This window comes from Bolinopsis microptera, chromosome 5 (assembly GCF_026151205.1).
Source record: "Bolinopsis microptera isolate Bmic1 chromosome 5, MBARI_Bmic_1.0, whole genome shotgun sequence".
Lineage (NCBI taxonomy): Eukaryota > Metazoa > Ctenophora > Tentaculata > Lobata > Bolinopsidae > Bolinopsis > Bolinopsis microptera.
Window position 1 is genome coordinate 12,777,283 of NC_087076.1, and position 25,156 is coordinate 12,802,438.

The window sequence follows — 25,156 nt, forward strand, 5'->3', positions numbered from 1 at the left end:
AACCCCAATAAGGTAGCAGTGAACTGTACTTCAAATTTACTTTTGACGTACAATGTTAAAGAAGGTCGTTGGTGCTAGTGGAATCTGCTTAGACAACAGTAACTGGGGTTCTGTACTGTTAGGCCACTATAAAGTAGACTATAAGGTATTATTAAGGGGCATACACCAAAACAGTGGTTTGTGCCGTCCAGACCAAATGACCTCATAGGCAGTTCAGTGACCTTCTAGCGCACCGTTTCCACACCAAAAAAAATTATTTTGAGAATACCCATTTTTGTAATCGAGCATTTCCTGGTTGAGAGTGCAATTTTCGGAAAAAATTATTTTGTGGTTGAGACGCTATAAGTTAATAATTTCTTGCGGTATCGGGTTGAAATTTTGCTTGCCGTTTATTCACATTTATTTCAAGGTGTGTGTAAAATCTTGATATCGTATCTAAAAAGGCTGGTGTGTTATGAATTTTTAAAGTCAAAAAGCTAAAATTGTTCTTTTCAGGCTTATTTTAACAAAAAGACAGTCAGGGAAGATCGGATTGATTTGATGCTTGACATCAAATTGTTCTCTGAATTCTGGCGCAGTTTTTGATGCCCTCAAAAATGTTTTTACTCATTCAGCTTCAGATCTATTGGACCTCAAAGCCAAACAACAAATTTAGGCACATTTTTCGTTTTTAATATTTACTGATTTTTCTAAAATTTTGATAGGAATGTACTAGTGACTTTTTAAAGGGTGCAAAATAACCGCAACTAGCACATTTATATATGAGTTATGAACAAAAAAACACCCTAAAATGCTTCCCTTTGAAGTTATGGGAGAAAATGTGATTTTTTATCTGCAAAGCCAAAAAATCACATTTTCTCCCATAACTTCAAAGGGAAGCATTTTAGGGTGTTTTGTTGTTCATAACTCATACAGGGTGGGCCAAAAGTCAGTACCCATACGTTGGCCTTTATAGCTCAGTCACTGAGTGCCCAATTTAAATACTTCTTTCTGGTATGACTTAGTACCACCACTGGTTCGAGGAATTTGTCAACTTGAAAAATATTCACGTTCATTTTTTTCTAATGGAGGTTCATTTTCACATTTATTTGATAGTTTGAATAGTCGGATCAAGCTAAATGTTATTGAATTGTGTTTGGCCATTCGAATTACGTTTGTCCTGAAAGAATTAGAACTGTAGCTTCTCAGATGACCGAGATATGAAGCATAACGAGCTTATTCATTACGTGTGATCAGGTGATTGGTTTACCTAATCACGTGATAAGGTGCCCCCGTTAACTACCCCGTTAAACATTATGGGAATTGTTAAGGGTGCCCAATTAAGGTGTCGTGTCACGGTGTCACATAATCACCCAGTCAATATTGTTAACGAGATACAAAAAATGCTTGATAACTTCGTCATTTCTAATCCGATTTGCCTCATGTTTTCAGATCATATGCAACATTTGATAATCTACCGTCTCTGAAAAAATTAGGCGTTCAGCATGTTCATAGAAAACAATATAGGTGTTTTAATATTGAATGGGCGTGGTCTAAAATATTCGAATTTTCAAATTTTGACGACGGAATCCTCGAACCAGTAAGTACAGTATGCCATCTGCAAAGCAACAGCTCTCAAATATAAAACACGGCGGAGCTATTAAGGCCAACGTATGGGTACTGACTTTTGGCCCACCCTGTATATAAATGTGCTAGTTGCGGTTATTTTGCACCCTTCAAAAAGTCACTAGCACATTCCTATCAAAATTTTAGAAAAATCAGTAAATATTAAAAACGAAAAATGTGCCTAAATTTGTTGTTTGGCTTTGAGGTCCAATAGATCTGAAGCTGAATAAGTAAAAACATTTTTGAGGGCATCAAAAACTGCGCCAGAATTCAGAGAACAATTTGATGTCAAGCATCAAATCAATCCGATCTTCCCTGACTGTCTTTTTGTTAAAATAAGCCTGAAAAGGACAATTTTAGCTTTTTGACTTTAAAAAATCATAACACACCAGCCTTTTTAGATACGATATCAAGATTTTACACACACCTTGAAATAAATGTGAATAAACGGCGAGCAAAATTTCAACCCGATACCGCAAGAAATTATTAACTTATAGCGTCTCAACCACAAAATAATTTTTTCCGAAAATTGCACTCTCAACCAGGAAATTCTCGATTACAAAAATGGGTATTCTCAAAATAATTTTTTTTGGTGTGGAAACGGTGCGCTAGAAGGTCACTGAACTGCCTATGAGGTCATTTGGTATGGACAGATTTGGTGTATGCCCCCTTAAGTAGTATATAGACTATAAGCCACTGTAAAGTATAGCTGAATATAAAATATAAGCCACTGTAAAGTATAGCTGAATATAAAATATAAGCCACTGTAAAGTATAGCTGAATATAAAATATAAGCCACTGTAAAGTATAGCTGAATATAAAATATAAGCCACTGTAAAGTATAGCTGAATATAAAATATAAGCCACTGTAAAGTATACCTGAATATAAAATATAAGGTGCTATAAAGTAGACAATGTACTGTGAGGTACAATAAGCAGACTATACTACTACTAATAATAGACAATAAGTCACTGTAAAGTAGTTAAATAGACAAGGGGAAGCTTCTAGAAAACCTTGCTATTTACCGCGGAGATCATCATCTAACTACAACACATGGCACATATTCTCTACTAACTGTCGTCTGACTACTGACCAACTAGTACTATAGAACTACTATAGAACTAGTACTATAGAGTACAGGCTACTATACAGCTATTATAGATATTGTCTGCTTACAATCTTAACATATTGACAAGGGAGCAGCAGCAGGGAGGGCAGGATAATGTAAAGTCTACCTGACAACACTGCCACACAGTAATATTAACTCTAACAACTCTAAATAGGCCAGACTCTTCCAACTTGTTAATACTGTACTACCGGCCCACTTTCCCGTCTACTTCACCAGACTCATAATTTGGGTATAAGACAGGGCATTTGCTGCTGCCTCCCCCGGCTAAAAACCTCTTCCTGACAGAGTTTCTGTGACTGTTCCTGTTCAGGGAGCGGTGAAGTGGTATGATGTCAGGGAGAAGAGCCGGTTATCTCTCTTTCTCTTTCTCTCTCTCTCTCTCTCTGCCCTGTCTTAACCACCTCTAACTAAGAATACTGAGGAGCTGTGTAAATATTCTAATACAGATATCAGCACGTTCTGGCATTCTTCAGTTATCAATTATGACAAGGTGAGATCCCCAGGTAAGGGGTGAGATCAGGCCTCTTTCCTAACCACGGAGGAGCGTATTTAGAAGAGGACTGGCGGCAAAGTGCCAGGGAAGTGCCGGGGACGAATCACTGGCGACACTTCGTAAAGGATCATCAACGGAGACACAAGGTAACGTCACGCACAACCAGCCTAGTCGTTGTAACTTACAAAGTGTTGTATCAATAAAATTGCGAGCCGAAAATAGAAGGCTGAGTGGTGATGTCACGTCTTGAGAACATTCCACAACACGATAATGGGTTGCATGCGGAGGGGTTGCATGGGACCACACCTTCTAGTTAACAAGTTCATTTTAAATCTTAGTTTTCAAAAGTTGCTGTTAACGCTGTGGAACTAGAATGTACAGGTATTAAAACCTGACCGAGTACATCAAACTTCCTCTTAACTTCTTCCTTAGCATATTCCAGAATATGTGATTTGAAGCCAGAAGTCACGGACAAATATGCAACAATCCTGAGATGTGCAATCCCCGGAATCTGCAATCCTGTGCAACAACCAGGCTTCACCCACTGTGCAGTGTGTTCAGGTCCTGTGTTCAGATCCTGCATGAAAGTGATATGCAACGAAATTTGAAAGTTGACTTGAGGTACCCTCAAACCCACCATTTTTGGTAGCGTTTAAAATTTGATTAGCAGGTTGTATAATCACGAAGATGAACCACAGTTAAAAGGTTGTCTCTTAGTTGGTCTTTAGACGAATAAATTAAAAGTGCAGCGGTCTCCAGACTCCGATGATCAACTATTTGGCAGAATATGGGCATTGGCAAGTAAATATTGATGATTTGAAGCAGTGTGTTTCCCCGTCTCCAATATGAGAATACTATATTTCCTGTCAGAACGGTTTCCTCAGGTTCAAACTAACGTCAATGGGTAAATATCCTAACTATCACATTAAATACCCTAAATATCACAGTAAATACCTTAAACATCACTTCCGCAAATATCACACAAAGAAACGGATACAAGTATCACACGGTTGCTACAACAAGAAATCACGTCCAACAAAAAGAGCTCCACTAATGTAATAAGTATGAAACGCACGGACGTGACACCACGATCCCACACAAGATGACTCCTGAGTAATAACACTACCAGAGAGAGCGGGGCTGACCAGGACAGTGTAATCTAATTTACGAAAGAAGACATGAAGTGGCGGCGAGGATGGAAATTAATGAAATTTTATCAGAATATGTGAGAGTGAGTGTAGACGTGGGAACATCACCCCCCGTCCCCCTCCCTTACATCATCAGACAATTCTAATAGAATGCTTCGAACAGTATACAGATAATTTCAGCAATGGTAATTGTCTAGCTATAACTATAAGGATAGACACCCTCGAAAAATGAATAAACTAATACAATAGATTAAACGCTATAAAAATGGTACAAATTTTAAAAACTGAGGTAAAAAATAAGAACATCACTAGACTGATACTTTAAAACTCGGGAGAATTAAATCAGAAACGACGGACCTGCTGTAATCTTGGATGAAATTAAAACCGGACCAAATTAATTCCAGAATATTTGTACCTCTGGCGGTATTACATACGTCATGTACACTTACTGGCTCACTGGCTCACACATGTAGAACTGGAAATATGTGTCTGGCTCACTTTAGTCGGGTTATTGAAGTTTCACGGTAATTAATACGGCCCTGTAAAACGCGGTGAGGTTCCCTGTATTTAGAATCACTCGTCAGGAAGTTTGAGTTGGAGCGGCGTATATAGCTACAGTAGCTACTGGAATATAGCGGCATATAGCTACAGAAGCTACTGGGATATAGCTACTGAAATAAAGCTACAGTAGCTACTGGAATATAGCGGCATATAGCTACAGAAGCTACTGGGATATAGCTACTGAAATAAAGCTACAGTAGCTACTGGAATATAGCAGCATATAGCTACTGGAATATAGCTAATGTAGCTACTGGAATATAGCGGCATATAGCTACAGTAGCTACTGGAATATAGCGGGATGTAGCTACTGAAATATAGCTACTGGTAGATAGCTACTGATACTGTGATACTACTGGAATACCATCCTAAACCAAGAATCGCCACATCATCATGTCCTGACAGTGACACAAACAACACAACACTATGCTACATACCGGGAATATCTGTTCCACAACCCAACAATGTGGCACACACAATACGCCTGTCCGGAGAGAGATCACAGAGAGCGGAGAGCTATCTCCCATCAACGGTTAAACTCAGAAATATTAAAAGAGCGTCGAGATAATTAGCGCAAGCCAGAAATGTTCCGGCAGCTTTGTTCAATGATAATCCATGTCATAATGAGAGGAAGAAAGGCTGAAAAGCTCAGATCCGACCAGGCTGCTGATGAGTCCAGAATGTTCGGCAGCAGATCTGGCGGATCTACCCTGGCATTGTAACTTGCAGGGCAGGGAGAATATTGGATTGATAAATGGATATATTAGAGCGTGCGGGAGAGAGAGATAGAGAGAGAGAGAGAGAGTACATTTTATTATATTGTCAGCGCTACACAATGAAGATGCCAGGATGAGTCAGCTAAATATTTTGTGTTCGACCAGTGTATCAACTGGAGCCAGCTGGTGTGAAATGCGGGATTGTGAGACACATGCCACAGCTTTTGTGGCATGGCATGTCTGGTAATATGCGGATTAAAAGCTGTGGAATGGGCAGCTGTGTACCATCCGTATTCACACTCAGACCTGAGTTTAGTCATTTTCCGATACGAGATTGGGGACGGGTTCTATAAACAAACAACAAACAACAAACATAGGCAGCTGTGGACCTGTGGTATGGGGATACCCAGATGTTGTTGCATGACCCACCCTAACGGCTAACCCTGCACTCTCTATCAGCTCTTTTCCGCAGACTTAATGTTAAACTTGTTGAGGTGGTGGTGGTGGTGGTGAGTTATTGGGTGAAACCAGCAACCGCCCAACAATATAATCATTATAATATCCAGCGTCTAATGTTGGATGGAATACTAAAATGTCGGGATTGGATTGATCCAGATTTTTTAGTTTCACAGCGCTGGATAACTGCCACCTGCACCGCTAATTACATGCCTCCATTTTCGCATCTTACATTCTTTGAATGTCTTGTGTTTCTTGGGAATATTTCCTGAGCTGTTAAAAATCTAAAATAAGATAATCATCAACAACAGATGATCTAATCACATAACGGTGGCCCACGTGTCAGCTACTGGAATGCGAACCAGTAACTTGATATGTTATCAGATATATTTCAGTGTAGGAATCCTCACAGCTCACACACCCCTTAAGAGAGTGTGTAGGATGTAGGATGTGTAATCCTACATCTCACACAACATTTAATGGAATGTGATCTATAGGACCTGAACACACTGCACAGTGGGTGAAGCCTGGTTGTTGCACAGGATTGCAGATTCCGGGGATTGCACATCTCAGGATTGTTGCATATTTGTCCGTGACTTCTGGCTTCAAATCACATATTCTAAAATAATGACGGGGCCTAAAAAGGAGGAGGAAAAAGAGGGCCAAATTAATATAATATATAATTTATGGTATAAACTACCTTCTATTGCGCCTTTTAAACTCCCCACCCCTCTAACATTGCTCAGAAACGTGCCCACCCCTCCATAATCTAACTGCCCCTAATGAGATGGCTACAACAACCTACACCAATATTGGGGGACCTCCAGGGTGTGACTGGTATTATGCATGTGTTCTATATGTAATAGGAGGGGAAAGTGGTTTATAATGTGGGTAGCATGACGAGCCGTACGCGGCACATAAGGGGTGTAAATGGTTTAGAGAGAGCGAGAGAGAGAGAGAGAGAGAGAGAGAGAGAGAGAGAGAGAGAGAGAGAGAGAGAGAGAGAGAGAGAGAGAGAGAGAGAGAGAGAGAGAGAGAGAGAGAGAGAGAGAGAGAGAGAGAGAGAGAGAGAGAGAGAGAGAGAGAGAGAGAGAGAGAGAGAGAGAGAGAGAGAGAGAGAGAGAGAGAGAGAGAGAGAGAGAGAGAGAGAGAGAGGACATGAGTTGATGAGAATGGAGCGGTTACTATTTCTCATACCGCCCCTCCTTCCCTGTTACTTAGATTTTATGTAAAAACGGGGCGCGAATTACTGTAGTTTCAGGCATCAAAGCGAACCTAAAGAATTTAAAGTAAAATAGAGAGAGAGCAACAAAGACGCAAAACATGAATGACGTGGATTATCGAGTTTGGGTTAATATTATTGAGCTGTGAAATCAAACCGGGACCAGGGTTATCTAATCGGGGGACAGTGAAACTAGCACGGTGATGAATAATATGTAATCTTTATACCATAAACCTTAAAAGTTGTCCTTATGTGTAATCGTATATTACAATATTTTTGATGTAATCACAGGTTCCAACTGACTAGCGAAGTTGGGAGAAAGTTAAGAAATCTAACCGGCAACGAGCAAGATAATTAAAATTAAAATCAAGCAGGATAATTAAAAATAAAAGCCGCATACAGCCGCATACAGCCGCATACAAGCTCTATAACAGGATAATGATCAAAAAGAGCCGTGTTACAAACATAATAATATCATGACAAATAAACTAAATACTCTGATAACACAATGCCCGATAACACTATTTACCACATTAAGAACACTGCTCTGACTACTGTATTATTAGTAGTAGACTACTAGTAATACTACTAGTAGTACTGACAACTGTAACAGTTCACACAGAGAAACGTACCCTGCTAGATCCAGAAGAAGAGAGCAACAACCTGCCAGGGGAGGGGGCTACACTACCCTCCCCTCAACCTGCCATGTTGCTGGATTAAATGGATACTTCCGCCTCTTTTCAACACGAGAACATTCTAAGAAACGAGCTCGCCAGATCGCAGAGAAAACGACAAAATACCTGATATCTGCCCCAATGTAAACGTGATACACAGTAGATACACATGTTCGTAAAGATCACTCTCATTAATCTTTCTGCCCACATTCCACAAAGGGAAAGAGAGAGGGAGAGAGAGATTTCCCGGAAAGCGGCGAGTGTAGCTCCTGCCAGAGTAAGTGTATTGGAAGGATACACCTTAATTACCCCCAATTACCCTAATTACACGCCATTATATACGGTTAATGTGAGCTACTATAATACGGTTACCCCTCTCCTTTTACTGGTAGTCAACAGCTACACTCTCAGTCCTATAATTGGGCGACAATGAAGCCGAGATTTTGGACGGTGTATATGTGTGAAGGTAGATTACTGCTAGATATACCAAATATTTGTTTTTGGACGGTGTAGTATGTGTGTGAAGATAGATTGCTGCTAGATATACCAAATATTTGTTCAGTACAAACGAACTTCATTACGACAAAATTCTTGGCGATCTTTGTTGTTTCGGCAGCGCTGGCGGCGGCCACGCTAAAAGGCCGACTAATTAAAAAGCGGGCAGTGCAGCAGCCAGCTGTAATTAAACGAAATGATTATAATCCTCTGGATGTGGGCTAACATTGGTGATATTTAGTTCACGGGGGGATTTCCAGGTTGGGAGTTTTGTGGCCTCGTCAAGATTCAAGATAATAAGTGAGGGAAACCCTTCAAGATGCAAAGTGTGGGGATAAACTCGGAGAATTGGACCGCAATCCATAATTCTCCGTCATTATTCTAATATATCACTACATTGTGAAGTGTGAACATCAATCCAAGAACATAAAAAGAGTGTACCCTTCCAATAAGGGCACCTTCAAACCGGGGACAAAAGGATTTCGCGATTATTTTGGCCAAAAATCGCGAATTTTAACAGACTATACCTTAAACTATACATATTTGTCGCAAATAATGGGAAAAATCGCGATTCCGTACATGCCGCGATTTCCTTTTTTCCCTTCTTCAAACTGACAGTACCTCAAGTTAGAACTGAGACTATTCCCAGACCTACAGCCTCAAAGTAAATCTCAGTCTTGTCCGCTTGCAACATAAATATGTTGCGTGTTGTGAGGATGTTATGAACCGTGTTTACTGTCTCATCAAATCATTGCTCATTAGCAAAACATGAACCGTACAAAGACAGGTCACATGTGTTTTTCCTTAGCAACGTGTGTAATAGTCGTAGTGACTGGTAATGTCGAGAGACAGTGATGATTTTGTAAACTACTAAATATACGTTACTTGGCGACCAATGCTTAAGTAATGATAGTAATATAACTTTATTTATAGTCAATGTTCTTAAGTTATTTATAGTTTTAGTAGATGGTGTGAGTTACTTAGTAACTGCTGCTTCCTTCTCACGTAAGAATCTTATTAGGCACAACCCTTCATCAAGAGATCACTCTCCAAGACTAAGCTATTAACCACTGGTTGTAAAATAAAAGCTTGATAACATATAAAATAAAAATATATTTTCTCTATTAACATAATGTAAAGAGCATTTGTATGGACAAATAGTGGAGAGTTTCTTCAAGCTTAACGGTCAAATGCTGACTGTTCTTAAAGCTGATTGGTTAAGAAAAGTCAGCTTTGCAAGCCGTTTGGTCGGACGTAATGTGTCCAAGCATAAAATATAAAACTGAACAGATCAGTTTCAGTGAAGGTAAGAATGGTTGGCACCCTCAAAGTAGTGTTATTATAACGAGAAGTAGAATAACTGGAGAGTTAAGTCATTATGAGCCACAAGACCAGCCGACACTCAGTACCTGATCCCCCCAGCCGACAGCCGTGCAGGTTGAGATGCGGGTATTGAGACTTAGTACTGAGAAGATGAAGAGATACAGTACTAAGCAGCTCGGTATGTAATATGCGGAATATTCCGAGGAGTTTACAGGTCTTCAACACGGTCGTATACTTCAGGTTGGGTGTACGTATTACGTAATGAAGTTTACAAAGAATCTGGGAAAATTGCGGGCTTAAGATCGCGAAAGTTAAAGAAACTTTTAGGATTTCGAGAGGTTAATTATAGAAAATCTGACTGTTAAATAAAGATAAAACTCGGTTGACAAAGAATCTGCCAGTATGAAGATATAACCTACTGAAGTTCGAGTTAATAAAGTAAAAATTTTGGCGGATGAAAATGTGCGGGCTAAAGATCATTAAATTTAAGAAACTTGTAAGATTTCTCGGAAAGTTAACATAGAAAACCTGGCTGTAAAGTGAAGGTAAAGCTCGCGGCTGGCAAAGAATCTACCAGAATAACTTCCACTGCTAAACTATGTTTACGAAAGAGCTCAACGAGTAAATAGTCCTATCAAGCACACGATCAGAGGGAGAAAACCACCGAAAAGTACAAAACACAAGTATTTATGAAGGAGCATATTATAAGAGCGTGACAACAACATGACCGCTACAACAACTACGAAAGAAGGAGAAGACGTCGTGTCCTTGCTCTCCCTCTCTCTCACATACTGATATATCCAGACTGAGAATACACAGTGCAGAACACTTTAACAGCACACTGAGCATGTCAAGTAGTGATGAGGAGGTGTAGTGGTGTGTGTGTGTGTGTGTCATGTGATCTGCATTACTCAGGCTATCACTTGTGTGGTCTGTCCGTGTTTTGAGTGTGTGAAACGAGGTGCCGTATTTCGGCATGTTTTGAACGAGAGAGGCATGGTTCCTACAAGTGGTGCCGTTTGATTGGTTCCCAGATTGAAAGCAGACACGCAGTGATGAGGGAATACGGCGTTCTCTCTCTCTCTCTCTCTCTCTCTCTCTCTCTCTCTCTCTCTCTCTCTCTCTCTCTCTCTCTCTCTCTCTCTCTCTCTCTCTCTCTCTCTCTCTCTCTCTCTCTCTCTCTCTCTCTCTCTCTCTCTCTCTCTCTCTCTCTCTCTCTCTCTCTCTCTCTCTCTCTCTCTCTCTCTCTCTCTCTCTTCCTATTCGGTAAGGGCGGTGCTTCTCAAAGACATTAACAAAATCAGTAAATAAGACGGCATCACGGGAGAAAATCGTGTTCTTATCTAACTCCAGGTTAAAGTAATATGGGTTAAACGATAAAATGTCAGCTCATTCGTGGGTAATACTATTGAATGTGGACAGTCAATGAGGGAATCTGACCAGGTGTTTTATTAATAACAGGAATATCAGGCGACAAAAATTGATCAGATGCTTTAACAAGGTTGCTAGAGATAAATTCGATGTTGCAAATTCGATTTAAAGCAATGACTAAAAAGTTAAAGCCAGCTCACAAATATACAGATAATAATATGTTAATTTAAGGGTGAAGCTACATCCTCTACATCCTCCTATTTCACTTATTACTCAGTATGTGCTCCGTAACACTGCATCCTTAGTGTGCTGTGTTTCCCCCTAAAACTGTATGTACATTGTTGGGTTACTATAAAGGTTAAAACTAACAGACGCCGGTACAGAGGGAATCAAGTTATAGAAATATAAATGAGTTCGAGTCAGAAGCAATAAACAAGGCAATGTAAAATATAATGTAATATAAAATGCCAGAAAGGCGATCGATCGTCGTAATTTTTTTTCTCCGATAAATTTCAGTTCGAAATTCTGAGCTCTTCTTAAGTTTGTGAGTGATACGAATCAATTGCGGGCGTTATTAGAAAATATAAATGGTTGGTCCAGGTAATTTTTGTACAGAGGTTTTATTATTTATTTATTTAACCGCGTGTTCTATAAGTTTCAGGCAGAAGTAACAGAGAAATGTGCTCATTTTACTATTTTAGTCTTAAACGTGGAGCTAAGAGTGGAGCTCATCCACAATAGAATGAAATACCACTATCTCTTGAAGCTATTCATTCACACTAGAATGAAATACTACTATCTCTTGAAGCTATTGACTCCGCAACTAATACCATACAATAGTTAAATAGACAGTTATGTTTGTGAAACTATTTAATGTCATGATACTAGTGATACTTGAAGGGAGCTGTAACTCTATGTTTTCCTCTTCCCAAAACTTGGAATGTTTCATGATCAGGAAATACTGTAGTAAAATAAACTGAGGAAGAAAGCCCTGAAAATTTTATTCATTATCAATGCTTAGGATGAAGAGAACTTAAAAAATAAGAAACGCTGCAACATAAGAACAGAGAATTAGGAGGGATTCTAGCAGCTGTTTACTCATTACTGAATATAACCGGAGAGCTACAGAAGAGATTTTAACTGTTATAGCACCTGCGACTACACCTCCAAATTTTTAAATAAAGTTGTAGTTAAAAATTTATTAATTTTGGTGGTAAGATATTTATATTTTTCCATATAGTGATTTGAAACTTAGTAGACATGTGTGATGATGTTATGTCATAATTTTTACTTTACTTTACTTTTTCCATCTTCATATTATGCACCTCCATCTTTATATTATGCAACTCCATCTTCATATTATACACCTCCATCTTTATGCTGCGTTGGTCGAATAACCACTAGCACTACCGGAGATTCAATAGTTTTGAAATCCAGCCTAAAGGCCCTGATTACTTTTGTAACTGTACCTCGTAGATAGGTAGGTGTGTAATGTTTCGAGTCCCTTAAATTCTAGGTGCAAAATGATTGCAATTAGGACCTTAAGTTGTGAAGAAACAAATATGGACCTTAATTAAAATTTGTTGAGATTATTTTAAACTAATTACAACACTACAAATCTATAACATTTATTGACGACGTTACAGAAGGGATGTATTTAATGTAGTTTGAAGAGTCCTCACTCTCCTCACGTCCGACAATGACGTGGTATGTTTTTCTTCAAGGGAAACCTGGCAAATCGTACATTTAAAAAATGGAAATACATTCACTTCGGTTATAAATAAACACAAACCAAAAAAGGAACTACAGTTGAAATTATGTACAAGCTTAATTCTTTCAACACTACTATATAACAAATAATTTAAGTGTTGTTATGTAGGGAAGTGCTTTAACCAGATGCAGCCAGTCCACACCCTGGCTCCATAATATGAAGGAGTTGTTTTAATCCTGAATGAAAAGCTCGAATACCTAGCTCTAATATTTCCCCAGAACTTTAAAACATAAAAGAGAGGGGGGAGAGAGAGAGAGAGAGAGAGAGAGAGAGAGAGAGAGAGAGAGAGAGAGAGGGGAGAGAGAGAGAGAGAGAGAGAGAGAGAGAGAGAGAGAGAGAGAGAGAGAGAGAGAGAGAGAGAGAGAGAGAGAGAGAGAGAGAGAGAGAGACAGAGAGAGAGAGAGAGAGAGAGAGAGAGAGAGAGAGAGAGAGAGAGAGAGAGAGAGAGAGAGAGAGAGAGAGAGAGAGAGAGAGAGAGAGAGAGAGAGAGAGAGAGAGAGAGAGAGAGAGAGAGAGAGAGAGAGAGAGAGAGAGAGAGAGAGAGAGAGAGAGAGAGAGACAGAGAGAGAGAGAGAGAGAGAGAGAGAGAGAGAGAGAGAGAGAGAGAGAGAGAGAGAGAGAGAGAGAGAGAGAGAGAGAGAGAGAGAGAGAGAGAGAGAGAGAGAGAGAGAGAGAGAGAGAGAGAGAGAGAGAGAGAGAGAGAGAGAGAGAGAGAGAGAGAGAGAGAGAGAGAGTACTAGCAAGATCTGTGCTCCTTCACAAACAGTACAGTTAAAGGAAGACAGTAGAAACACTGAAATTTGCTAACGTGTTGAGACTGAGGAATGACAAATGACAAGTTAACCAGGTCTAGACGAAATGTAATATAAATGTAACAGCTCAGATAAAATTTAACATAATGTATGTACGTAGCAGGTGTACGGAGTATGTTATTCCTGCGGACAAAAGTCGTTATATGCAGCTCTCCGAGTCATGACAATAGCAAGTTGCTACTTTGAAGTATACTGAGAGCAAATAGTACTTAATACTAAATACTTAATACTAAATACTGAAAGCCTCCGTGACTCCCACCAGATGTAACAGAAACATTATTTGTCAAGCAGAATTACACGTTATGACGTTCGACGTGTCTAATCTCATTCTAGTAAAGTGTTCACACGTCATTAAACGTCATACTTTGACCGGCTCGTTTTAAGATAATTCTCCTGTAATCACAAACACGTACTAGGAACTCTGTTAGTAGTAACACGTACTCAGATATATTTATTGAATCCTGCACTTTTCTGGAATGTTCAGGGAAATACCCAGCCACGAATCACATTACTTTCATTTTGACTAAACCTGTTCGCCTTGCAATCCTTCATGAGGTCTGACCAATATTATTTCATTATAATATGTACTATGCAGTCTTTCTTCGGTCAAACACAAAGTCAAATACATGCACACGATATATTGAACTCTAGTCTCCCTCCACTGAAGTCAAGATTCACACACAATAAAACATGTACTGTAATATTCACAAAGGTAGCTCTGAGTCTGGTAGCTAACAAAGAGAATCCAACAACGCGCCGCCTGCTGAACCTTCACAAACACACTCAGCGATCACATTAGACCGAGTTAAACATAATTATCCACTGCATATGTTGGGCAACTTCAGAGAATGTTATAAAACGTATTATTACACGTATTGTTAACGTCCAGCTAACACAGTCTCTTTAGCTCCTTCAAGCTATATTTATGGTGGGGTATAAAAAATTAAACTGTCCAAGGGGGATTTACCTTACAATTCAGACAAGAATCAAGTATTACGATTCCAGAGATAAAGGACAATTTCACGGGGTAATTAATTAACTAAAAGGAGCGAAACATTATGAAAGAACGGATGAGTTGTTGAGCGGACAAAGGAACTAAAACAAACTATGCACCTCAAGAGTCTAGAGAAATACGAGCTGGGGAAAACGGTCAAGTTGATAAAATACCCTAATAACCCTGAAATTAATGTATCTATTGTTTTTGAAAGAATGCAAGGAATTTGTAAACTTAAAGCTTCACCGTTACTTACTGTGGAAAGTGGAATTCAGTCAGAATCTGTAGCTGGACATGTGCCATCTTACTATATATAAAGCAAGACGATATATATATATACTCCCTTCCGGCCGACCGAACTATTTTCCTAATATCTCCTAATATAACTTTGATCGAACAAGCCTAAATTCATGATGCACTATAAACTTGATTTGAGACAGAAATTTTAGACAATTTATCTGCTTACGTGTAATTTCAAACTCTTATCAGTTACCATGTCTTTTATCTAATTTTTATCAGCAGATTTATAAATCTGCTGTTCATTTGTAGTTATTACCTTGCTAGTTATGAGTAAATTTTTGCCTTCCATCAATTGAGTGCAGCTTTCAGTTTTAAAATTTTCAGTTTATTCAGATTTTTCGTTTTCGATATTGCAAATTTTTAATAAATCATGTTCAGATTATGGTGATAATGGATGTAAAGGTACTTCAACCGAATTAACAATCCAACCGTGTGTATGACGTGTCCCAGTAGCCAATCATAATATATATATATTATATATATTATATTTTATATCTGTTACCATTTTACTGACACCACGACTTCAATTTTAACAAGACTTTCCGCGAAAACAGTGAGAGATATACTTTTGAAACTTTTTTTGGTTGGGTCGAATGCTTTTATGACCTTTTGGTCAGTATAAAAAATTAAAAAATAGGCCAAGGAACAAATAATTTAGGTCCCGAAAAATGGACCCCCAGGGTGCAGTGGTGTCAAAATCACAAATTAAATAAATAAGATTGTCTTAATTCTTTAGAAAATCACGGGTTCCTGCTAGTGTTATGAAAGGTTGAAGATAGAGATTTAAACATTTCTTTTGACCAATTAACACCGGGATGCTTCAAGAGATCAAAATGACAAAGTCTGGTATGTACTACAAACATACATCTATAAAATTTAAAGAGAGACTGTGTGGAATGTTTTAACCTGGTTAAGTCCAATTCCTGGCTGTACAGTATGTAAGATTGTGTCTCATTGTAAAACATCTCAGTCAATGACATTGTAGTCCTGTACATTCAATACTTGGAATCATAACTCAATGGCGTTTTCTCGTGAGGCGGTCTAAAGAATGCTCGACTACATTATAGTGTAGTTTATTATCGTGTAATTTCAAGTTTTAGTTACATAGCCCCGGAGTCCCAGAGTGAAGGGTAACGTGTCCTTCCAAGAATTACGGGCTCCCCAAGCGCTACAAAAAAACAAGCCTCTAAATTTGAAGCTTTTAGTAAAATTTGATTACAATTTGGAGCTACTAGCGGCCGTGCTGCTATAGTGACTAAACAGAAGTTTTGTCCCGGTTGCAACACACACACAAGCCTTACTCCAGACTAATCACTGATGGAACATTAATCTCACCAGCCTAGGTGAAGTAATACCAGCCTGCGTCAGGTAAAGTAATAACACTCCTGAACACATACGAGCTAGCTTATTGTGATTAATGTAAAACTGTATGGCGCAGTCAGCCTCGCCCGGCTTATTGCAAAATGAGCTTGAAGTCACAGTGAGGCTCTCGGAGCTTATTGCAAAATGCGCTTGAAGTCTCCATAGCGGAGCGAGATTCGTGCAATTTAGTGTTTCGTCACATAGTACAGGGTGCTTCTTTAGTGTTTCGTCACATAGTACAGGGTGCATCGAGACCACTATGCTATAAATAAATGGAACAGTTCAACATGTTTAGATGATGAAATGGTCCCAGTACTTTGCTGCACTCGTCACAGAGGGTGATCTAATACAGCTAATAAAGGCTCTTTTGTAGTTCTAACCCCTTACACGATCGGTAAATAGAACGGTCACACACGTACTATAATACGTACTATAATACGTACTATAATACGTACTATACTACGTGCTATAATACGTGCTATAATACGTGCTATAATACGTATTATAATACGTACTATAATACGTACTATAATACGTACTATAATACGTACTATAATACTTACTATAATACGCACTATAATACGTACGTGTTTGACCGTTCTATTTACCGATCGTGTAAGGGGTTAGAACTACAAAAGACCCTTTATTAGCTGTAAGGGGTTAGAACTACAAAAGACCATAACAGTACATATTTAAACAGATGTACCATAATGTACTATAATACGTATAATACGTTCCATACAATATTCAGACAAATGCTAGGTAGACATGTTAAATACCATGTTATGATATTATCTATGTTTTGACACAGCAGAGAAATGTATTCCTCTTTCAAAGTTCTGAATGCGTCAGGTTGCTAAGTGGGCGATGTAGGAGGTTGTGCTTTTAAAATAACCTAATTATATAAGCTCTATTGTTGTTAATCTTTAAAGAAATATAATGGTGATATGTATAACAAGAAGCACACAGCGTTGAACAAGACAGGTGGCTCACCGAGACACAGTACACAGGTTCCATAAAGATAGATTCTGACAAAACACGGGCCTGGAGTTAAAATCATTTGATCTGAAGTTGAAATTATCGACCTGATTCTGACGGAAACACAAGTGAAGTTAGAATTACTGATCTCAGATGAAAGGATGCCGCTGATCTCCCAAACTGTTTAAAGTCTGTGTAAGGAAAACACGAGCCATGTTAAACCTGTAACGTTTATAAACGACTGTTATTTTAAAGTTCCGTCAAGTTGAGCTAATTCGGGGCATTCCAATTACCACATGCTGAATGTTAAAACAAAGCATTACAATTTCCCACTCAAAGACAAAGACCTCCAACAACTGGGTACCACATCAGGGGAACTACCTCGAACATGTGAAATTTGATCCAAAGCACGGCAGTTACTACAATTAGTCAGAAGTTGGAGGGTGAGAGAGAGAGAGAGAGAGAGAGAGAGAGAGAGAGAGAGAGAGAGAGAGAGAGAGAGAGAGAGAGAGAGAGAGAGAGAGAGAGAGAGAGAGAGAGAGAGAGAGAGAATGAGAGAGAGAGAGAGAATGAGAGAGAGAGAGAGTGAGAGAGAGAGAGAGAGAGAGAGAGAGAGAGAGAGAGAGAGAGAGAGAGAGAGAGAGAGAGAGAGAGAGAGAGAGAGAGAGAGAGAGAGAGAGAGAGAGAGAGAGAGAGAGAGAGAGAGAGAGAGAGAGAGAGAGAGAGAGAGAGAGAGAGAGAGAGAGAGAGAGAGAGAGAGAGAGAGAGAGAGAGAGAGAGAGAGAGAGAGAGAGAGAGAGAGAGAGAGAGAGAGAGTGAGTGAGACTTGAGACAGCCTGCGTTCTCAGGAAATTACCAGGAGAATTCCAGAATGTTCGATCTGCCAACATAACTGCCTCTGAGTAACACATTGCAGCAGCTGGGAGAGAGCTGATGACCGCCATATATCCTGTAGGAGCCATATTATATGCTATACGTTAACTTCACAACTCTAGTTCATATGCAGTATTATTCGAGATGTTGCGGAGAGTGTGTGAGAGATTGGTCAGTCTAAACGAGGGTAACCTGGAGGGTGGGGTTGCTAGCATGAGAAGAGAGGGATGTGGGAGGAGTGATGTGTGAACCGTCTCATGTGCTCTCTTTTTCAAAGTGTGCAACTCTATAAGTGATAATTTTACCAGAGATCAAAGAAGTCGATGAGCTTAAAACTCATAACAAACTGATTTGTTTATAAGCATGAATCTCTTGACAAGTACAAACGAGTAAAAGATGTGACACGTAGAATAATTTAGCGTTGTCTAAACGAGTAATAAAAACAGTTAGTAAGAAGAAATTTAGTCCGCAATGATCCATTTGTCACATTAGAAAACCAAGCTGAAGAAGGCAGAAATATAAGCAGATGAGACCAAGGAAATAAAGTATCCCAGCCTCGAATCGATTATCACGGATAAATGGCAAGTATGTTGCTAGCTGCACGGACAACCAACACTGAACTACATTGACAGCGCAATGATAAAAGTCGGGCGATGAAAGTTCTCGACTGTGTAGATACTAAATGCCAGCAGACCGTTAGTTGGTGGGTATTAGAGAAATATAACACTACTTCTGGCTTTGCTAGATTAACACATCGAGAGAAGTTTGGTGGCGTACCCGGGAGGAGGAGGACCCTGAGCTGTAAAAAACAATAGACAGCTAATTTAGTAATTACAGGGCAAGACGACCGGGGGATTGGTTGGGTCCTAGAGAGGTAAATTGAGCGAGTAATAACTCTGGCATGACTCCAGCTTTGCAGAACTGAGAGCGGGAAGTTTACTAAATCATTTCAGTGCCTTTGTACAGATTACTGGGCGGAAAAAATGCCGCGTCAGCCACTAATTGAATCAGAATAGAGAGCTTTACACAGCGAGTAAGTAAATGATGATCGGAGAAAAAACGATGATGTGCCAAGCAAAGAAACACACAAATACTGCCAATGTTAAAACAATGTACGTCATTCGCGGGGATTTGCCATCGCTGAAATAAAAACCACTCCTGTGCAACACGAGTTTGTTAATCACTGCTTATGATTCGCGCGGCGTCATAGTATATATAATAGGTTCATAGAATTAATTACACTCTGATCTTACTGTCTGATTTTCAAAATGATTTGAATGAAATAACATATAATATAATCAATCGTTAAAAAATTTTGGACTATTATATGTAATGTATATGATTAGTAAAATGCTAAAATTGAAAATATTCAGATGAATCTGGATGTATTTTAGTTCCAACGCCGCGCAGTCAACTTCGGAAGCTATGCCACTCTATGTATGAGCGCAACATACTAGCAAAAATCGAGCGCTACGTGTAGATCGAACCGGCTGCAGATTGCGTTAACGGTAGCTTGACTTCGATTTCTGCTGTGTACTTATTTCGTCGTGATATACCAGTGTGCCTTTAATAACTGATGTTTAGGTTCTTATAACGATAAATTTGAAATTGATCTTTCAATTAATCTGTGCACCTCTGACATTAAGAGATAAGCCTTGCTAGGCGTTAGTCACTTCAGGATTGTGATAATATTCGTTTCCGATTTTTGAAGAAATCAGCATTCACTTTCAGCTCTAGTACCCTTGTAGTCTGATATAGCTTCCATCTCATGGTTGTTCTTACGGCCAGCGAGAGGGAGCAGAATGTTGAGGAACAAATTAACGAAACTGAGCTTCTTGTATCCATGTTCGACAGCTCTGTGGCCATCGAAGACAACAGCGTTGTAACAATAAACATTAAGAGCGATCATTTTCTTCTCGTCCTCAGGTGTCTATATCACGAACTCTATCCGAGCCACGAACCTCCCATTTTCGCCATTATCGACATGACCAACACTTCTCATGCCTCTTATGTGATTGATGATATTTTGTTAGAGTCAGAGTGCAACAAGCTGTTTGCACCAGGAGAATGTGTCGTTTATCAATGGGTTGTTTACATAACTGAGTACATCGAGGCTCTCGATGGCTTTGTTTCAAGAAATGCTGTGAGTCCAGAATTTTCTCCTGGAGACAATGATAAGGTAATTGCAGATATGGAAAACTTGCAGATTCTGGAGGACAAATTTAATGCCGAGGAAGTTAAGTTCACCGGCATCAGTCCTGAGGAAAGTTATCCACAACCATCAAAATCATATCCAATCCCCGAAATTTACACTGGAACAATTCTTACAGAACGAAAAAGTCATTTTCAAGCCCATGTTTGCCAAGTTTTTAGTAAGAGTGATATCGAAAACACCATGAGAACACTCCTAATGAATCCCAAAATAGCCGGTGCATCTCACAACATCATGGCGTTTCGCTATGTAAGTGAATCAGGAACCCTTGCCCAAGACTATGATGATGACGGGGAGACGAAAGCTGGTGGAAGACTTCTTGAACTGATCGATCTGATGAATGTGGAGAACTTGATGGTTGTGGTTACCAGATGGTATGGTGGTGTGATGTTGGGTCCCTCTAGGTTCAAGTGTATTAATAACATTGCCAAGATCACTATTCAGGACTCTGGATATTATTATACTGGTGATGTAAGTAAAAAGAAGAAAAAGAAGAAATAGAAGAAATAAGTTCAATTGTCGGTAATGAAGTTGAGGGTATTATAGCTTTTGCATGATCTGATTTTTAACTTGGTATTTAAATACATGCTAACACGATTTTTAGTCTTTGAATCAAATTTGTGCACTTTTTGTCTTCAAGTGCAATTTTTAAGTTAAAATTTAGATTTAATTTTGTATCATAATAATCTTGATGAATCTAGATTCTAGAAACTATTGATATTTTGATGGAATTTTAAGACGGTGATTCAATTTGCATTATCAGTTCACCCCAGCTTAGGAAAATCATTTCATGAAATTTACATCTCAACCAATTACTCAAAATGGCAAGTCTTGTCTGGTGTTGTCATGCAGGTTTGACTATTTATTTGTAAAATAGTGAACAGTTCAACATATATTTTAAATGGTTAATTATGCGAACCTGCACTTTGCATCCACTGCAACAAAATGGTGACTGTTTATTAGTTAAGTGGTGAACACTAAACATAATTTCGTTTCAGGATGTAGTTTGTGCTGAATTCTCAAAACGATGGGGGAAGTGGTTGACACCCTTCAACAGCATCTCGAAGAAGAGCTTCGCAGTCCTGGTAAACCAATCTCCAGCAATTTCAACGATATTTTACTCAATCTAAAGCTACACAACAATCAGAGTGACCTGATCACAACTCTAGCTGGGAACAGAGAGGTTTTGAAGCTGCTGATAGAAGGTCTTGACACTAAAGTTTCTCTTATTAGAGCACTTTGTCCTGTGTTATACTCCTGGGTTACACTCAATACCGACCAGTCTATAGCCTTGGTATGTGAGTTCATTCCATCTCTCATTTGGAGCTATTTGTCCACAGTCGGCACTGATGAGCCTGAAGAAGCAGAATCTATTCTCACAAACCTCGCAAACATTTTGTCCCACAAAAGTGGCTTCAGTTTTCGTCTACCTTCAATCCACATGATCTCAGTTTACCATCACCCAGCTAAAATGCAATACACGGGTGGGCTGACTGAGGCTAGTTTATCGAAAGGTTTCAATATGGAACCAGTTTTTAGTGACGCAACACCAGAACGTTACTCCAGCATCACCTCTTCAAACAGACTCTCGTTACTTACCCTGCTGCTGGAGAAGTATAATCAGAGTATGGGGGACATGTCACCCGGTAGTTTAGATCGGTACTGTTGGCTGTGTATATGGGTGTGTGGCAGTGGTATGCCCAGTTCAGCTGTTCCCATCAGCGATATGAAGTGTTGGGCCTTTTGTCAAACTAGATTTACCTTGAACAAGAATTTCATGACTGCTCTGGCATCAGGGCTGCAGTATTGCGTGTATAATGGACATTTTGTTGTTGCTAAAGATGCCCTTGATACAGTCGCAATAAGAGCACAATACGACGTGTGTGCAGAAGTCATGATGCTAACGGCATCTCTCCTTGACAGCATCAAGATCTCATCTGTGACACCTGCCTCCAAACCGTTTGGCATTGCCATCCCACAACTATCAGGAACTCAAGACGATACTAGGCCGGTTAGAAGGTCTATAATTAGACACGAGGACGTACAGACACTGAAAAAGAGGATATCATCCAATGAGATTCGTGAGGATAGTGAGAATGAGGGACCCTCTCCTGCGTCCGTTATAGTGGACTGTGCTGATTCTGACGATTCTGATATTCATATTGCGGGTTTCAGGGGTGGCAGATTGCAGAACACCTCCGTTTGAGGAATGCCGTGTTTTCACATGGGATGTTATTGAGTTGTGAATATATTTTTGAAATTAGCAAGTTTTGACCCCAAAAACAAGCAGAGATTGGGGTTTGGGCGAATAGGTTAATATTGAGAACTGGTACAGCTGAAGAAAACTAAAAGTCTACAGAAATTTCAAATCAAAATTTGCTTTAATATAACTTTTTTCAGCAGATTTTTAACTAAGCTGCTGAGTCTAATACGCGAATAGGAAAAAGTGTTACTTTTTGCCTCACCTTAATTATTAGAACACAAGTTCTTTTATTTGGACACTGTTTCTGGTTTATTTACGTTTTCTGGTCAGCATAGTGCAACTTTACTGTTTTATTGTAATGTAGCATAATTTTAGATGCTATGGTACCGCTGTGTATGGAAGCTATATTTTCTGATTATTAATTAATGTTTGATCTTTGTTGAGTTATAATTATGATAATGTATAATTTGGTTTGCTTACTTTCGAATTTCAATCACTTGCATTATCATTAGTTTGTCGCCAAAAAGTTCAAACAATAGATACTTTGAAATTATGAGGAATGTATGTTTATTTGCCCTTGCTGTTGGGGGTCGTTCAAATATTACGTAATCACTGAGGGGGGTTTCTAAATGATTACGGTAGTGTAATTTAGATACAATAGCATGTGTAAAACTGATTACGGAGGGGGGGGGGGGTTAAAAATTGCCCATAAAGTGACTACGTAATATGTGAACGACCCCTTGTTATATCTAACAAAATATCAATGTTCAACAATTTCTACACACTTCTAACACACTTTCTTCCAGTATACCAGCTGCAAAATGGCACTCCCTCTTTTTGGCGGAACTCAACAGAAGTCCACAAAGAACCTGATCGAGTTCAAGGCAGGCAAGATGGTCCAGAAGGGTAAGATGGTGCACCCCGACACCCGGAAGGGCATGATATACGTCTACAAGAGTGAGGATAGTCTGACTCACTTCTGTTGGAAGGACCGGTCCACTGGGGAGGTTGTGGACGATCTGATTATATTCCCTGATGATGCAGACTTCTCACGTGTAACTCAGTGTACCACGGGACGTGTTTACATCATGAAGTTCAGGAGTAGCAACCGGAGATTCTTCTGTTGGATGCAGGAGCCCAAGGAGGACAAGGATGAGGAAAAGTGTAAGAAGGTTAACGAGATCCTAAACGGGAATGCAGCAGCAGCAGCAGAGGAAACTACCCCCGCTGCCACTACGGCTACTCCCGCTACTCCTGCTACCCCCAGTGGTGCTGCTAATCTGGGGCAATCCCAACTCATGGACATGCTCTCAGGAACACCAGTCTCCAGCAGATCCAACGGAGCGCCTGTATCTGTTGCTGCGCTACAAAACATACTACAGAACATGCCCAGCAACGGGGGCGCACCTAAAGAAAGTGTCACACCTGCCAGTGTGATCAGCAAAGAAGCTATAGACGGTCTGCTGGAGTGTCCAGATACTGTGGCTAAGCTAGAACAGCACCTCCCTGAAGCGCTGCGCGGGAACCCGGAGACAATGCGCGGCACTCTCAACTCACCCCAGTTCCAACAGGGACTACAGCTGTTCAGCAGCGCTTTCAAGTCCGGACAGCTTGCTCCGTTGATGAAGAGTTTAGGTTTTACAGATAGTGCTGGCAATGCTGCTGCTGGAGGAGACTTTGAGGCGTTTGTACGCGCCGTGGCAGACGCGACTAAGGAGAAGGAGAAGGATGATGTAGAGGAGGACATGGCTCTGGACTAGTTTTGTTCGTGCATCTATCACGTGCGAGTCACGTGCGTGCCTTGCATGTTTAACAGAAACCAGCTTAATTGATATTTGTGGGAACTTGTGGAAACAAATTGGGATTTTTGATTGATGTAGACATCAACACTGTGTGGCATCTATTTAATATTGCAAAACGGTTTTCTTTATAAAGACTATGCAAAGTGTTGAGAGATCTTTTGTAAAGTTCAATGTTTCGGTGTATTTCTACATTTGTATCCTACATGTACATTGTACAATTGTACATTGTACATGTGTCTTTGTAGCTTACTGTTTTTTTCCGGAGATGATCAAATATTTTGAGTTTTCCAGGTCTGCCCCCAAAAGTGTTTCGCTAGCTTTCTTTGCTGATGATAATATTATGCCAATAGTGACTATAATAATGAACGGGAGAGTTTTTGTCGAGGATATTAAATGATTTTTTCAGGGATGAGTTCTAGTCTGCGTGTGTAGCCGGTAGCCAATTTAAACTGTAATTTGTGAATTTTAGCAGTTAATACTAATTTAGAAGTAAAGTAAAAAGAACTGTATTTTGGATTGGTTATACAATGTACCAAGTAATATTGAGTTAGCTACATATCCTCGTTTTATTTAGCTACAATTATTTATTAAGGTAGTGAGAGGCTATTGTTAATTCTATTAATGAAAAAATTGAGATCAAATATTTCTGATATAAAAC

At 39.5% G+C, this 25,156-nt stretch overlaps 3 protein-coding genes across 3 annotated transcripts in view; 2 read left to right on the forward strand and 1 right to left on the reverse strand.

Moving 5' to 3' along the window:
• Positions 1-25,156, reverse strand: part of LOC134815976 (uncharacterized) — a 578,562-nt gene that overhangs the window by 250,764 nt on the left and 302,642 nt on the right. The window lies entirely within an intron of this gene.
• LOC134815260 (hyccin-like) lies at positions 19,753-23,189 on the forward strand. The gene has a single exon (XM_063823774.1). It carries the CDS (start codon positions 21,521-21,523, stop codon positions 22,697-22,699), a length of 1,179 nt encoding a protein of 392 aa, XP_063679844.1. The 5' UTR covers positions 19,753-21,520; the 3' UTR covers positions 22,700-23,189.
• Positions 23,507-25,054, forward strand: LOC134815242 (proteasomal ubiquitin receptor ADRM1-B-like). The gene has a single exon (XM_063823756.1). The coding sequence runs from the start codon at positions 23,518-23,520 to the stop codon at positions 24,454-24,456; it is 939 nt and encodes a 312-aa protein (XP_063679826.1). The 5' UTR covers positions 23,507-23,517; the 3' UTR covers positions 24,457-25,054.